The sequence below is a fragment of the Meriones unguiculatus genome, chromosome 11 (assembly GCF_030254825.1).
Source record: "Meriones unguiculatus strain TT.TT164.6M chromosome 11, Bangor_MerUng_6.1, whole genome shotgun sequence".
Classification (NCBI taxonomy): Eukaryota; Metazoa; Chordata; class Mammalia; order Rodentia; family Muridae; genus Meriones; species Meriones unguiculatus.
The window spans coordinates 56,076,581-56,093,030 of NC_083359.1; the positions used below are offsets into that span (position 1 = coordinate 56,076,581).

Sequence of the window (16,450 nt, forward strand, 5' to 3'; positions counted from 1 at the left end):
GGCTGGTTCTTCCATTAATATTTGGAGTTTTGACAGCCAGGGGAAGACACCTTTCTGAATTCTCCTGTAGACAAGGCATGTGCATGACCACCTGAGTGTTTAGGGTGGCACAGCTGGTGACTAGCTACCTCAGACCTGGGGTTAAGGGAAATGAAGAAGCCGGAGGTGCAGCTGCCTCTGATTCGGTTGCTTTTTCTTTCAGTAGATAAAATGTCTGGTGTGTGTGAAGTCCTGTGTGATACCTCAGGGACACAATCATGAAGCGTTGTTTGGGATCTAAAGAGAGGGTTTATGAGCCTTAAATGGCCACACCTCTGTAATGTCATGCAAAGTAGAAAATGAAGGTTCAAAGGGAACAAGTAACAGAGGGCCTGGCCTTGTCGCCTTTGTACTGGCAGAAGAAAGCAGAGGACAAGTGGTTGGCAAGGTTGGGAGGTTCTGGCCAGAAAACAGCGCATGCAAAAGAGCAAGGGCAGGGGATGAGCTCCACAAAAGGAGCTTCAAGAACCTTGCCACTGGCAGTGGTCAGTCACGAGCGGAGCAAGGTGACTGTTAAATACAGCTGTAACGCAGCAGCCACTAAAGAACTTGAAACTTTCTTTTTAACCTTTATTTTCACGTGTATGGATGTTTTGCCTGTATGCACGCTTGTGCACTACCTATGTGCAGTGCCTGCAGAGGGCAAAAGAGGGCTTTGGATTGCCTGGAACTGGAGAAATAGGCTGTTGTGAGCTACCATGTGGATGCTAGGAATCAAACAAAGATTCTCTGGGAAAGCAGCCAGTGCTCCTAGCTGCTGGCTGAGCCATCTCTCCAGCCCCCTGAAGAACTCAAGTAATGTCATGACCCCATGAGTAGTTTTGCTTTATGATTCTGGGCCCTTACACATGAATCACATTTGGTTGTCATAGCAGCCCTGTGGAGATGTTATCTCTGGCTTGCACCCCAGACCCAGTAGTCTCCCATAGCTAGACCATATCACCCCACCCTACTCCTGCCAGTCTCCACCCACACTGATGGAAGGAAGGCGATGTTGCTTGTGGGAAATCCAGGGAGCCCGGCTTCTCTGTCCTATCTCTTAGCCCTGTTGGTGACATATTGCTTCTTGAATCTCAGGAGTCTTAAAGAAGCCCAACCAGAAGGGAGAGACTCCTATTCTGAAGACTTTTGGTTGGAAAAAGCCTGCCATCCCTTTCCACCTTGTGCAGGGCTAACAATAATAGAAATGCCCTACATGCCTGGGCCTGCCTGAGTCTCCCTCTTCAAACCCAGTGAGCAGGGTGTGTGGGGCAGCCAAAGGCTGTGGCCAAGGACAATCCATCCATGAACAAGAGCCTGCAGAGGCCTTATCTGCAGGAAATGGGGGTGGTGCTTGAACACTAAGGGCTAAGCCCTCGGAGTGTCTACTATCTGTCCGTCTTTTTTGTTTTTAATTTTCAAGACAAGGTTTCTCTGTGTAGCCCTGGCTATCCTGGAACCCTCTCTGCAGACCAGGCTGGCCTCAAACGCAGCGATCCCTCCGCCTGCTCCTCTGCCTCTGCCTGCTGAGTGCTGGGATTAAAGGTGTGTGCCATGACCACCAGGGCTACTGTCTGTCTTATGTGAAGGGATGCTTTTCATTTACTGCCAAGCTTGTCTGGTGGATGGAACTCCTGTCTACAGGTGGAAAAACTAACTCGGAAAGGTTAAAGACCAGCTCCAGTGAGATCTTTCAGCTACTAAGTGGAGCTTACAGGGATGCTAGAACTTTGATACTGTCCATTGAGTTTCAGTAACCAGACAGGAGCTGACTTGTTCCCCCATCAGCACCTCTGTTTAGTAGTATTGAAATCCTCTTCTGGGTTTATTTGGTTGAAATGCAGCAATTTACTTGGGCACCTACACACACACACAGACACACAGAAATTTTTTTTTTAACTTTTATTATTTTATTTACAATGTTCTGCCTTCATGTATGTCTGTCAGGTTGCCAGATCCCCTGGAACTGGAATTACAGACAGTTGTGAACTGCCCTGTGGGTGCTGGGATTTGAACCTGGGTCCTTTGGAAGAGTTAAAAATTAAAATAATGGTATCATAAAGAGAGGGATGGGCATGCTGGCACTCTCAACAGTTAGAGGCTAAAGCAGAAAGATTGCTGTAAATTCTTGGACTACATAGTTCCAGGCCTGCCTGTGGCCTTGTCTCTACAAGAGGACAAGGGGGTCACAGTGGGCTCTTCCTGGAGATTCCGTCATGGCATCCATCAGCTGTGCAGGTTTCTCTGCAGAGTCTCGGGCCATCAGGGTTTCTCTAGTGTCAGTGGGCAGCTGGAGCCTGTCTCACTTCTGGCCTCCCTAGCAGAAAGTGGCTATGAAACATGAATGACACTCCCCTAACGTGCAATTCCAGAAAACGGGAAGCACCTGCTTTTGATAACGATGCAGGCAGCCCAAAGAGAAAGAAGTCAGCAGAGACGAGAGTTGCATAGGCTGACCTGAGGGATCCCCAGACACGATGGGCAGCCCCTAAGCCCGACTTTTCCGATTGACCAGGGTCATGATGCTGGTCCCCCCCATATCAGCCACATATCCCCTCAGCCTGAGTGGGGAAGGCTGGACTGTGTCCCCTGAAGGGCGTGTCTGAGGCTGGTTTGCATGAGTCAGAATGTCTGGGTGTCTTGAGTTCACTGGACTGAGGTTAGTCAACGTCAATGGTGGAAGCAGAGGGCTTAAGCATCATGGTTAGAGGAAGGCTTGGCACTACCGGTAGCTTGATGGTGACTATGGTGAGTTTCTCCAAAGCCACTTCTTTCAGCTACAGGAGCCTCCTCGTGACCCGCCACCTTTGGTTGACCAGAAGCTGCTGGCCTTAGACAGTGGCTTCCAAGTGACTTCTCTCATATGTGTCTGTCATCTAACTAGACCTGGATATTTATGGCAACACATATGTATATGGCAGTGGTGATATGGTGGCACACTTCTGTACTCCTGGCCCCCAGGACATGGAAACAGGAGGATTTCAAGTTTGAAGCCTTTCTGAGCTACATAGTGAGACCTTGTTCAGAAAAAGAAGAAATAAAAGAAAGTTTAAAGAATCTCTTTCTGGATTTGTAATTGTTGTTGTTGTGTGTTGGGCACTGGATAGAGTGTCCCTGGACTCAGAGAACAACTTTCTGGAGTCCATGGGTTCCAGGACAGTGCTTGAGAGACCAAAAGATAAATTAGCAGCTATTAAGACCTAAAGTAGGTACCGTAAAGAAGTTTAGTAATGCCCTGAGGGGAAGAGCCACCTCACTGCATTCTTTCCCCACCCACTAGAAATACAGTTGCTAGGAAACTGGACCATCCCCCTAGGGAGGGACACCTGGTCATTAATGGTCTGGGAACCTTCCTATAGCCAATTGATTTAAAATGTAGCATTTTGACCAATAGATGCTTGCCAGGCAGGAATTGCCCCTGCCTTGGGCATGCTGGGAGGGACCAGAATCTATATATCACCCAACAAACCTGGGCGGTGGGTGTTGTGGGCCCAAGCTGCAGCTTGTAATTTACAATAAAAAGACCCTCATGTGTTTTGCAACGGAGTCGATTCCTGTAGATCTTTTGGGGGCTCGCGAACTGGGTATAACATGCTCAGGTTGCCAGCCGAAGGAATGAAGGCTTTTAATCACCAGGCCCCATCTGGTGCTTTCTCTTACTTACTTGCTTACTTACTTACTTACTTATTTTGAGACAGGACAGCCTTGGTTGTCCTGAACCCACTTCATAGACCAGGCTGGCCTTGAACTCACAGGGATCTGCCTGCCTTTTCCTCCCAGACTGCTGGGATCACAGGTGTGTGCCACTGTGCCCCGCTCATCTTGTGGTTTCTTATCTCAGTCCTAAGGACTCCTCAGGGGCTAGGAATGGCTCAAGGGCAGAGAACTTTCTTAGCATGTTCAAAGCATTAGAACAAAGTTTGGTGTCATTTCTACACTCACCCTCTTACTGAACTATTCCTCAGTCCCACATCTGTGAACACAACAGACACACACACACACCCTACTGGGGGAGATCCAAGCATCCCAGGAACGTAAGGATTCTGAAAGGGACAAAGGCCTTTCCCCAAATTTGGCAAAGCCACACTTGTCAGAGTAAAATAACAAAATCCTAGTAGAGTGGCTTGTTTGTTTGGGTAGAAAAAGGAAAGACTGTTTTCCTAAGGTTTTGGTGGCAATGAAAAAAAAAATGGCAGTGCCTTCTTTTTCTGTCTATTATCCCCTTGGATTTCTCCAGTGTCACTCATATTGGCTAGAGTGAAATGGCTTCAGGCTTTCAATTGTTCATATCGTAATTTACCATCAACTCTGACCAGCTTTCCGTTTCAGGTGTTTCGGACCCCCAGAGGTAGATGTGCCTGATCATGAGGCCACCAACCTGATTAGCATTCACTGCCAGCTTCACGCATTTTACTTGGTTCCCACTGCCCTTCAGAACGATGTGATCCAGCTGTCCTTGCGCCAGATGGCCCAGCAGCGTGAATCTGGTACAGTTTGGGGGCGTTCCTTCAGGACTGTAGCCTAGCTCCACCTGTCCTTTTTCTAGGATGTAGTCTCCATCTGTGATGGAGCCTGTTCTTACTTGCACCCTGTTCAGGTCCGCTGTGTGGTTCAAAATCACTGTCAAGTAGTTCCCTGTGCTGACGTTGTAGGTCAAAAAGAAAGACTCATCCAGAGTGTAGGCCTCCTGTGGGGAATAAACACCAGAGAGTCTCATGTCTGTGAAAACAGTTCCAGGGAGGTTATCAGGACCACGAGGACCTTCTTCCTGGCCTGTTAAGGTCTTGTTCTCAAAAGCGAAGTGAGGCAACCTGTGGTAGAAGAGAAATGGTCTGCAGAGGATTGGGCTTTGCTGGGCCAGGATGGTACAGAAATGATGGATCAGCCAGTTGAGAGGTCGTTCCTGGTGGAAGAGGAGGAGGAAATGGGCCAGGAGTGGCAGGTCCCTGCTGTGGAAAAGTTTGCCAAGGAAGCCCATATTAGAGAACTCAATGAGCACCCAGGTGTTGGGCTTCCTGTTGGTCACCTTTGATCGAATGTGGTTGACAAAATTGGGGGCACAAATGACATCGTCCTCTATCAATAGGAAGTAAGTGGAGAGCTTTGTGGCAAAGCTCATCAGGAAGGCATGATCTACATTCTGCTTTGAGTAGATGTGCCCGTGAGAGATCTCCTGGACACTGTTCACGGTAGGGTAGGCACTGGATGGGGCGTGGATCAGTAGCAAATGCCCTGTCAAGATCTGTGACCTGTAGAGACTTGAAATATGAAGCACAGTATCCCTGAGCCAGCTGGGATCAGAATCAGCCAGGTGGACCAGCACTGTGATTTGTTTCTGCTCGGCTGTGGACAAGACATGGTACAGGGAGGCCAACGTGTCCAGGAGGCCTCGGTGACCCTGTCGTGACTCTGAGGTGATCCCCACTGTCAGCCATGCTAAGAGGAGGTAAATTAGGGACAACTGTCAGTGCACGGTGATGAGAGTGCTCAAAAAGATTAGAGAAGCGAGGCGTGGTGAGGCATGACTGTGATCTAACCTTGGTAGAGGGAAGCTGAGGCAGGAGGATCGTGAGTTCAGTATGGGCTACATAGGACAGTGAGACCCTGTCTTAAAAGAAAATACATTGTTTGGTTCCCTGAACCCATGTTGGGTAGCTTACAACTGCCTGTAACTTCAGCTCTTAGGATTCATACCCTATTCTCTTCTGGTCTCCATGGACGTCCACCCACACATGTGTGCACATACCCACATAAATAAATCTTAAATATTAGAGAATGCTATTTGGGTTATTTTTTCTTTCCTTTACTTCACAAAGGGAATGTGTACATTCTTGCTAATCTTTTTTTTTTTTAACATACCAAGAGTTCGATTGATTGATTTATTTATTTTATGTGCATCAATGGTTTGCCTGTACACATGTCTGTGTGAGGATATCAGATCCTCTGGGACTGTAATTACAGACAGTAGTGAGCTGCCATGTAGGTGCTGGGAATTGAACCCAGGTCCTCTGGAAGAGCAGCCAGTGCTCTTAACTGCTGAGCCAGCTCTTCAAGCTCCCATTGGTACTCTTAAGTTTGGTAATCAGTCCAAATATTTTAGCCTCATCTGCAAATTTGTTAGACATGCAGAATCCTGATGCCATCTTCAGAATATGTTTCAACTATATCACTTGTATGTATATAATTGAGGAAATAACTTAATTGCTACTGAGTCCCTGTGGATCTTTCTGAATATTTTTTTTCTAAGACAAGGTCTTAGCCAGGTGTCATGGCACATGCCTTTCATCCCAGCAATCAGGAGGCAGAGGCAGGTGGATCTCTGAGTTCAAGGCTATCTTGGTCTACAAAGTGAGTTCCAGGACAGCCAGGGCTACACAGAGAAACCCTATCTCAAAAACAACAAAAGACAAGGTCTTTCTGTGTAGACCTGGCAGGCCTGGAACTCACTGTGTTGTCTAAGCAACAGAGTTGAGTTGTCAGACTCAAAGTAGTACCCCTAAGTGTTGAGACTGTGGACATGTGCCGGCATGTCCAACCCTTTGGAGCCTTTTCTTAAACTTGAAGCTTGTGGCTGAATAATTTGATAAATATCAGATTATTGTTATGGTTATAATTCTTTTTGTTTTAATCCATTATCCAATTTATCTTCCCAATGTTCCCTTTTAAAGAAGGCATATTAGGAAAATAAGAAAAAGAAAGAAAAGAAAGGGCTTTTTCTAGAATCTAGGAACCCAAAGCTTTTGTTCTGTTCTGTTTTTGGGGGTGCTAGGAATTGAAAGCTGTTCTCATGCACACTGTCTTGGTTGGGTTTCATCAACATGACACAAGCTAGAGTTATCCAGAAAAAGAGAATCTCATGTGGGACAAATGCCTTCATAAGTTTGGCCTGTAGACAAGTTTGTGGACAATTTTGTGATTAATAACTGATGGGGGAGGGCTCAGCTCACTGAGGGCAGTGCCACTCCTGGCCAGGTGTTCGTGGGGTTTAGAAGAATGCACACTGAGCAAACCAAGCAGTGCCCCTCCAGGGCGTCCGCCTCAGCTGTTGCCTCCACGTTCTGGTGAGTCCCTATCTTGACGACTTCCTTGAGTCATGGACTATGCCCTGCAGGCGTAAGCCAACATAAACCTTTTCCTCCACAGGTTGCTTTGGTGCTAAGATGCACACTGTAGGGGCGCACCCAGCCTACACTGTCTGTTTCCCCAGCCCAGCAGCCCGGGATTTTTACCCCAGCTCTGCCACTTCTGACTGCGGTATTGGCCAAGTCCTTTCACCACTGAGTTTAGCCCCAAAACCCATAAAACCAAAGGATTTGGGCTCTGTGCCACAAGACCCTGCTGCCTCCAGTGTTCTTTAACCCAGTGACTGCTCTTTCGCATAACAACTAACTTTATTTTTTCCCATAGTGATTTAATCTTCCTTTCACTCCTATATATGTATTTAATTATTGAATACTTCTACCTAGGAATGCATGTAGACAACCTTAGCCACAACTCTTCTTTTAAATATTTCAACTAATTTCTCTTTCCTCTTATTTAAATTCTATGAAGCTTCATAATTTCTGGGCATGGTGGTACATACCTGTCATCCCAGCACCCAGGACACTGAGGCAAGAAGAACTCAAATTCAAAGCCAGTTTGAGATACATAGTAAGGTAGAGATGAGCCTAGGTTACATAGTAAGACCTTATCCATTTGTCAAAACAAACAAATAAAGGCTGGTGGAGCTGGAGAGATGGCTCAATAGTTAAGAAAGCTTGATATTAGTGCAGAGGACCTCAGTTCAGTTCATAGCATCAAAGTCAGGCAGCTCACAACTACCTGCAACTCCAGCTTCTAGGGATATCCATACCTATACCATACAAATACATATATGTATGTTATATACACATAAACAAACAAAAAACAATGGCTGGGGCCACCCACCTCCAAAAAGACCACATGATGGCTGGAGAGATGGCCCAGTGGTTAAAAGTGCCTACTGCTCTTCAGAGGAACTGAGTTCAGTTCCTAGCACCCACCTGGGCAGCTTACAACTGCATGCAACCATAGCCCCAGGGAAGCTGATGCTCTCTTCAAGCCTCTGTGGGCACTTGTACTCATGTACATATACCCATAGTCAGAGACACATGCAGTCACTTAATTAAAAATAAAATAAAAAACATGATACAAGATACACAGATTCAATCCCAGCACTCCAGAGGCAGAGGCAGGAGGATCTCTATGAGCTCAGTCTTGACTATATAAGGAGACAAGATTCAAAATCAACATACAAAAAGTCACATGATCATCTATTCCCCAACTCCTTACCACCAAGAGCTGCATAACCAGCCATTCCTTGGGCATAATTATCATTGCAGATTGAAATATTAAATTACACAAGGGAGTTATTCTTCTTGTTTTCCCACTGTGAGCATGTATAGTAATTCAGATGAGCATATATACAATGTGATGCTCAGAAAATTTTGTTTGTTTGTTTGAGACAGGGTTTCTCTGTGTACCCCTGGCTGACCTGGACTCTGTCTGTAGACCAGACAGGCCTTGAACTCATAGAGATCCACCTGCCTCTGCCACACTGAGTGCTGGGATTACAGGCATGTGGCATCACGCCCAGCTTAAAAATGTTTTATAATATTTGATCAACATATTGTTTCCACCATTTTAAGTACTTCAGGGTTTGTGTGTGTGTATGCATATATGTGTTTCATGTGTCTGTGTTATGTGTCTGTGGTGTGTGTGGCATGCTGGGAACCTAACTGAGGTCCTTGGGGGGAACAGCAACTAGTGAACTATCCCTTCATCCCCTGATTTCACCTATTTGAATCAAACATCTTTATCTGTCCTTCTTCCCCATTTGCCAGATTTGTCAATGTCCTGGGGCTGGGGAGGGAGTTGTCAGGCAGATTCAAGTGTTCCTGGACAGTTTTGCCTTTTCTCTTCTTGCTCTTTTCTTCCCTAGTCATCCTCCCTCTTATGAACTTTCCTCTTTCACCCCTCCTTCTCCCTGGTACTCACTTTTTCTTCTCCAATGGGTTTTTCCCAAATATTTGGAGGTGATGGTCTGCCAGTCTTCTAGTGATTTGGGGTTCTTCTTACTGCCATAATTGACTACCTGGACCATTGACAAAGACAAAAAAGTAGGACCTTTCATAAAACAACAGCCTTTATATCTTTCAGCTTCCCATACACCTTTCAAGGGAAAGAGGTGAAGTGGCTCACTCTTCTAGAGAGAGTCCAGCACAATTCCTGGCCATGGGCCAAAAGATCCATGTGTTTGTTTTCTCCCTTTCTTTGAGAAACATGACAAATAAATGTAGCTAATTCATGGGCTAATGGTGAGATCCACACCCCTGCTCCACTTGGAGAGAAAGGGTTAGAAGGAAATCCAGGTGCCTTGGGCAACCTGCCTGCCCTCAGCCTCCCCACCAGGCACTCCCAGTTTCCCGAAGAATAGTCACCACGTTTTTGACATCATCCATTTCCTCCGGGATTCTCAGGATGATGAAGAACCACAGAAATATGAGGATCACAAAAGTTCTGAAGCACTGTCTGATGGAACAGCGCATCTTCTCTGCACTGCGATATGGTTCCTACAGCAAGAGGTCAGTATTTCCCTGGGGAGAACATTCTCCTCCTTGTTCCATCCTCCCCTACCCTATGATTATTAACTTACTCATCTAAGAACCTGTCAGAACACAACCTTGTTCCTTACCTAGAGAAAGAAGGTCACTTTCTGTCCTGTGATGACATTTGCTGCTTCTCTTCATACATTTGTTTGGAGTTTCAACTCTCCCAAAGTTTCCCCTGTGCAAAATGATAAGGGCTAGCTGGAACAATATTAACATGGACAGTTTGTACTAGGAAACAGATGGTCACGGTACTCTATGCATAAAAAAAGTCAAACTATTATCCAGCAAGTGGTAGCACAGGACTTTAATCCCAACACTAAGGCAGATCTCTTAGTTCAAGGCCAGCCTGGTCTACAAAATGAGTTCCAGGACAGCCAAGGCTACACAGAGAAACTCTGTCTCAAAAACAAAAACTCCCCCCCCCAAAGAAATAAACAATAAAAAAATCAAACTATTAAAACATCTGAAGTTGACAGGCATAGTGGCACATGCCTGTAATCCTAGAGCTTGGGAGGTGGAGGCAGAATGATTAGGAGTTTTATGTATCCTTGGTTAGGTAGTGAGTTTGAAGTTTCTTTTTCTTTCTAGGCTGTATGAGACCCTGTCTCAAAAAACCCAATAAATAAATAAATAGGGGAAATTGAAGTGAGGTCTATGCCAAATTGTGTATTTCTTGTCTTTTAAGAACAAAGATATTATTGTTTATTTGTTTTTTGAGACAGGGTTTCTCTGTATAGCCTTGGCTGTCCTGGAACTTACTCTGTAGACCAAGTTGGCCTTGAACTCAAAGATCTACCTTCCTCTACCTCCTGAGTTCTGGGATGAAAGGTGTGCACCTCTGCTGCCCAGCTCAAAGATATCCTTAGTATATTGTTGTCCTTACTTGTAGTTACAGGCCTCAATTAGAGCAGGCTTCTGTTACTTTAGAGTAAGTTAAGTGAGTGTTGGTTATTGGAACACAGGCCAGCTCAGGCTCAAAAGTGGCTGCATTCAGCCCTATTTTTGAGCATCTTTTCTGACTGCCCTAAACTATCAGAACGCCTATATCACCTAAGTTCAGTTCTTGCCCTGCATATTCAGAAAGCAAAACAGAAACTGTAGCCAAGTAATTTCTATGTTCCAGAGGCCACGATATTCTCCTCTCTCCTTCACTCCTAGGGATGTTTCCCAGCTTGAGGGGGGGTGTTATTTTTTCTTTTCTTTTCTTCTTTCTTTCCTTTCTTTCTCTTTCTTCTGTCTTTCTTTCTCTCTCTTTTTCTTTCTTTCTCCTTCCTTCCTTCCTTTCTCTCTCTCCCTCTCTCTCTCCCTCTCTCTCTCCCTCTCTTTCTTTCTTTTTCTTTCTTTCTTTTGACAGCGTCTCTCATTATGTAGCTCTGGCTGTCCTGAAACTCACTATATAGACTAGGCTAACCTTGAACTAACAAAGATCTTTTAAAAAAATTATTTTTATATATATATGAGTGCTCTATCTTCATGCGCACCTGCTTGCCAGAAGAGGGTATCAGGTCACATTACAGATGGTTGTGAGCCACCATGTGGTTGCTGGGAATTGAACTGCCATCTCTCTAGCCCAACAAAGATCTTCTTAACTCTGCCTCCTAAGTGGGGGATTAAAGGGCTTATGCCACCACACCAAGACTCAATTTCTCTTTCTTCCTTTCTTCCTTCCTTCCTTTTTTTCTTTCTTTCTTTTTCTTCTTCTTGCTTGTGAGCCTAGACTTTAAAGGCTGAGCCATCATCTCTCCAGCCCTTTTTTTAAAAATTATGTTTGTCTGTGCATACATGAGTGCAGGGCCTGTGGAGGCCAGAAGAGGGTTTTGAACTGGAATTCTACGTGGTTGACAGCAGCTGGTATTAGGAACTGAACTTGGGTCCTCTGTGATGACATCACATACTCTTAAGTGCCCTGCCCTTCCTTAGTCCTGAGCAGAGGCATTAACATGCATCTCTCCCCTAGTTTGTTTTTTTTTTTAATAATACTTATAAAAATACGTCTTCATAATAAGATAAAACTTTTCTTACCTCTTTTCCTAATGTAAAGACATTTGTCACATGGCTGATTCACTTCTATGTAAGAAACCCAGACGACCGAGATTTCTCTAAACCATATACACTTGGACAAGTACGCCTAATGAAAAGGCATCTTTTAATTACAGTTAAAAGACCTCAGCACAATAGACATAGCTCAGTTCCCTTCTGTCCTTCCGTGACGTAGTTAGGCAGCAGGGACTTCCATTCTTATTCAGCTGTCTAAGGTCAACAGTCTTCTGGAAAAGGCAGAGCAAAGAATAAGAGGAACTGGAATGAGAGCCAGTCACTTAAGGAGCCGGGGAAGTGGTCTGAGGACTCAGCTGCTTTCTCCCCTTGAGCTCAGCTCCCTCTGTGATGCTACTATTGTGTCCCAGCCCCCACTCATAGCATCAGAGGGGCACAGGCGTGGGACTTACATGTGGTGAGTGTGCGCTTCATGACCCTATCTAGAAATGATTACTTGTCCTAAAGACCAGCAGCTGTTCTCTGCTTTTGAGCAGAGAGATGCAGAGAACCACCACGCCTGCCCTATGGTATACTGCTTCCCTGCAACTCTGTCCACTCTCTCTGCTCCCCTTCTGATCCTTTCACTGGCCTCCCTCTCCCTTTCACCTTCTGAGGTTGTCACCCTTGCCTTCATCCTTTCTCTTTTGCATGATCCTTCTCCCTCTCTACTGGACCTTTGTCATCATGGAAAAACAGGTCTGTTATCTTCCTGTGGAAGGAAAGTCAACAAGGAAAATGCCTCCCTTAAACTCATGTTTCAAGTTCTGTCCCACTTCTCTGAAATTCTACACAGCAAGTCCTTGGCGGTAAACTTTGGCCTACTTTCTCTGTTCTGCCCAGTTTACGAACCCCAAAAGACCAGGAATAACTAGACTCCGCTGTAAATACATGAGGTTCTTTTTATTATAAATCATTACAAGCTGAAGCTTGGGCCCACACCCCCCACCATCAAAACGGTGAGAGCTGAGCCCCCCCGTGCGCAGGTTAGTTGGGTGATTTAAAGATTCTGGTCCCTCCCAGCATGCTCAAGGCAGGGGCGATTCCTGTCTGGCAAGCATCTATTGGTCAAAATGCTACATTTTTAATTGATTGGCTATAGGAAGGTCCCCAGACCATTAATGACCTGGTGTCCCTCCTTAGGGGGATGGGCCAGTTTCCTAGCAACTGTATCTCTAGTGGGTGGGGAAAGAATGCAGTAAGGCGGGTTCTTCCCTCAGGGCATTCCTGGACTTCTCCACCCACCTAGTTCAGGCCTTAATTAATAATAGCTGCTAATTTTTAATCTTTTGGTCTCATCTCATCATGTCTACAGTTTTGACTTCACCTGGACCTGCTCGCTTTCTGACACCTGGCTTCCCCATTGACATTCCTCAGTTTTCTCCCCTGGCTCATCCTTTCCCTAAAACATCAATGCACATAGTCCTAAAGCTTTCTTATCTTCCTCCACACACTCTTTGGCTAATCTCAGGCCTGTGTGTGTGTGTGTGTGTGTGTGTGTGTGTGTGTGTGTTACACCCCCACCCCCAGGTCACCTATTTAAGTTCTTTGCTTGGATGAATAAGAAGCATTTCAATTCCAGAAACAAAATACAAAACCAGATCTCTCTCCTATATCCTATTATTTCCTCAAACCCTCTCCTCCAGTCACAGTAAATACCAGCATCACCTTTTACATAAGTTACTTAGAAGGGGGCAGAGGGAACACAGAGGTTATCCTTGATGCCTTTTTCTTCTCAGCACTTCTCATCTAATCTGTTTATTCTTTTTGTTTTTGTTCTTTTAGAGAGAGCCTCCTGAGTTTTTGGATGAAAAAGTCTGTGCCCAGCATGTCTTTTTTTTTTTGTTTGTTTGTTTGTTTTGTTTTTTTGAGACAGGGTTTCTCTGTGTAACCTGGGCTGTCCTGGATTCACTTTGTAGACCAGGCTGGACTCATTTCCAGAGATGCGCCTGCCTCTGCCTCCCAAGTGCTGGGATTACAGGTGACCACCAGTGCGCCAGGCTCCGGTGGTCTTAGTCTTGTTACTAGGCTCATAGTCTTGTTACTATGTCCTCAGAATTTTACCTAGAAAACGAACTCTTTTCAACATCTGCTAGGACTGATTGCTTCCAAATCTGTACCCATGTTCTCCTGCAATCTACCCTCTACTCAGCAGTCAGAGATACCTTTTAAAATTATAAATCAAGCTGGGTGTGGTGGCCCATTCATTTAATCCCAGCGGAGGAAGGTGGATCTCTATAAGAGTGAGGCCAGCCTTGTTTACAGATTGATTCCAGGACATAGTGAGACCTTATCTCAAAACAAAACAAAATGCAAACAAACAAGCAAGAGCCCCAAATAAACAAAACTACTACCCCACACCAAAAATTATAAACGAAGGGCCTGGAGATGTGGCTCAGTTGTTAAGAACACTTGCTGGCCCTGCAGAGAAACCAGGTTTGAGTCACAGAATCCACATGGTGGCTCACAACAGTCTGTAACTCCAGTTCTAGAGGATCCATGTTCTCCTCTTACCTCCACGTGCATCACACATACATGTGGTATACAAATGTACATACATTTAAACATGTATGCAAAAATTTATGCACATCAGGTGTTTAAAAATTATAAATAAAACCTAGTAATCTAGCATATGTCTGGAATCCTTGCACTCAGGCATCTAAGGTAGGAGTATCATGAGTTAGAAGTAAACCTGCTACATTAAAAAACCCTGTCTAAAGAAGAAAAGACACAGGCCTTTAATGATGCACACACCTTACTCCCAGCACTTGGGAGGCAAGAGCAGGCACATATCTGAGTTCCAGGCTAGCCTGATCTACAAAGTGTTGGTATAATGTTCTTGTGGAATATATACAGTTTACCCTGTTCATTCAAATGCTGATTTCTCTATCCCACTATCTGGTTTCAATCCAGATATTGTATTGTGATGTTTATTCTAAGCACCACCTGTCTCAAGTTTGTGTAAACATGCCACCATTTGTTCTCTGTAGTTTCAATAAAACAACCAGCCACAATGCTGTGCAATGGAGAGAATAGGGTGGGACATCCTGGTCTGGAGGGGAGGAGAAAGAAGCAAGTGGGAGGAGTCAGAGAGCAGAGATTGGCAGGAGAGGACTTGGAACCATGAGGAGAGATAAACTGGACCTAATATATGATTAAAAGCAAGCATAATGTGGAAAATCTGAATGGGAGGAAACTATGAGGGCTTGGATGTTTAGAATGGAGTAATTATTGCCCAGCATTGTGCTCTAGGTTAAGTAAATCCTAGTCTTAGTGTGGTGATTTCAGTATACAGCTGGTTGAGGAATAACTACTGTTCAACTAAAAGATAAATCTATAATAAATATTAATAGCCTACAACAATAAAGTGAGTTTCAGGACAGCTGGGGATACACAGAGAAACCCTGTCTCAAAAACACCAGAGTAGATAGGTAGGTAGGTAGCTAGATAGCTACATAGATAAATAGATGATAGACAGATAACTAAATAAACAAAAATGAATTCTAAATCAAGTGAGATCCCTCCTCTTCCTGCCATTCTCTGGTGGCCTCTCACTGCAAAGAAAAGAAAGTCCCAGCTCTTGATAATGGCCTGCCTGTGAGCTTTCTCTGTCCAGACTTAGGGGCTTGTCTTGTTGATGTAAGTCCTGTAAAGCTTGTGGGTCTTTGGACAAGTTCTTTTTTTTTTTTTTCTTCTTTAATTGGTTTTTCAAGACAGGGTCTCTCTGTGTAGCCTTGGCTGTCTGGAACCCACTCTGTAGACCTCAAACTCAGAGAGATTCTTCTGCCTCTGGCCCCTGAGTGCTGGGATTAATGGAGTACACTACCACACTCATTATATATTTTTTCTTTTTTTTTTTTTAGCTTTTTAGAGACAGGGTTTGTCTGTGTAGACAAGATCCTTCCGCCTCTCCGAGTGCTGGGATTACAGGTGTGCCCCACCCAGCTGTGTTGTTCTTTTAAAGCACGCTTTTGCAGATTTAGCCCATAGCTGCACCTTTCCCACCACTGAACTCTGATGTTCTCTCTGCTGCCCTGAGCTACTGGCTAATAAAGCCAGTGCCACCCTTCTGTCCTTCCTCTACCTATTGGATGATCTTTTTATTTTCCTGAGCATTTGTTACTACCAGAAATGATCTTGTTTGTTGTGTCTGCTCTCTGTCATTGTCCACTAGCCCAGAATGATAAGCTTCGGAAGGGCAGGTACTTTGTTTTCTTTGATACTATATTTATAGCATTTTGCACAGTACCTGGCCCAGAGACCTATGCTCAACAAGTCTTTATTAGCTCATGGGTTATGGGAGAATCCTGATAGTTGACAGTCATCAGGAAACACTTTGATAGATGCTGAAGGCACAGCAGCGCTAGGAGCCAGAGAAGGGCTGAGGATACAGGATGGTTCAAACATACCAATTATGGGACTGGATGGTGGTGGATCCATCCAGTCCTGAGTTTAACCCCAGCACTTGGGAGGCAGGTGGCTCTTTTAGTTTGAGGGCAGCCTGGTCTACAGAGTGAGTTCCAGGCTAGCCAGGGCTACACAGAGAAACCCTGTCTTGAAAATCTAAAAACAAAAATCTAAAACAAAAGAAAACACACACACACATATTATAGGCTCAGACAAGTAGGCTAGAATCTGCTTCTGTTTAACTTGTCCATGTGACTTTGGCTAAATGACTCAGTCTTTCTGAAGCCCAGCTCCTCCTCTGTCAAGTGAAGATGACTGAAGACTACTCTCAAGAGCCTAAGGGTTCTGTTCTTTTGTAGTTT

At 44.9% G+C, this 16,450-nt stretch overlaps 1 protein-coding gene across 1 annotated transcript; it reads right to left on the reverse strand.

The window, feature by feature from the left end:
• Positions 1–4,294: 4,294 nt before the first annotated feature.
• LOC110546741 (alpha-1,3-mannosyl-glycoprotein 4-beta-N-acetylglucosaminyltransferase-like protein MGAT4E) lies at positions 4,295–9,584 on the reverse strand. Its single transcript, XM_060365084.1, has 3 exons — positions 9,477–9,584; positions 9,034–9,130; positions 4,295–5,454 (listed from the first exon to the last, which is right to left on the reverse strand). Exons 1-3 carry the CDS (start codon positions 9,582–9,584, stop codon positions 4,295–4,297), a joined length of 1,365 nt encoding a protein of 454 aa, XP_060221067.1.
• Between the last annotated feature and the right edge of the window lie 6,866 nt (positions 9,585–16,450).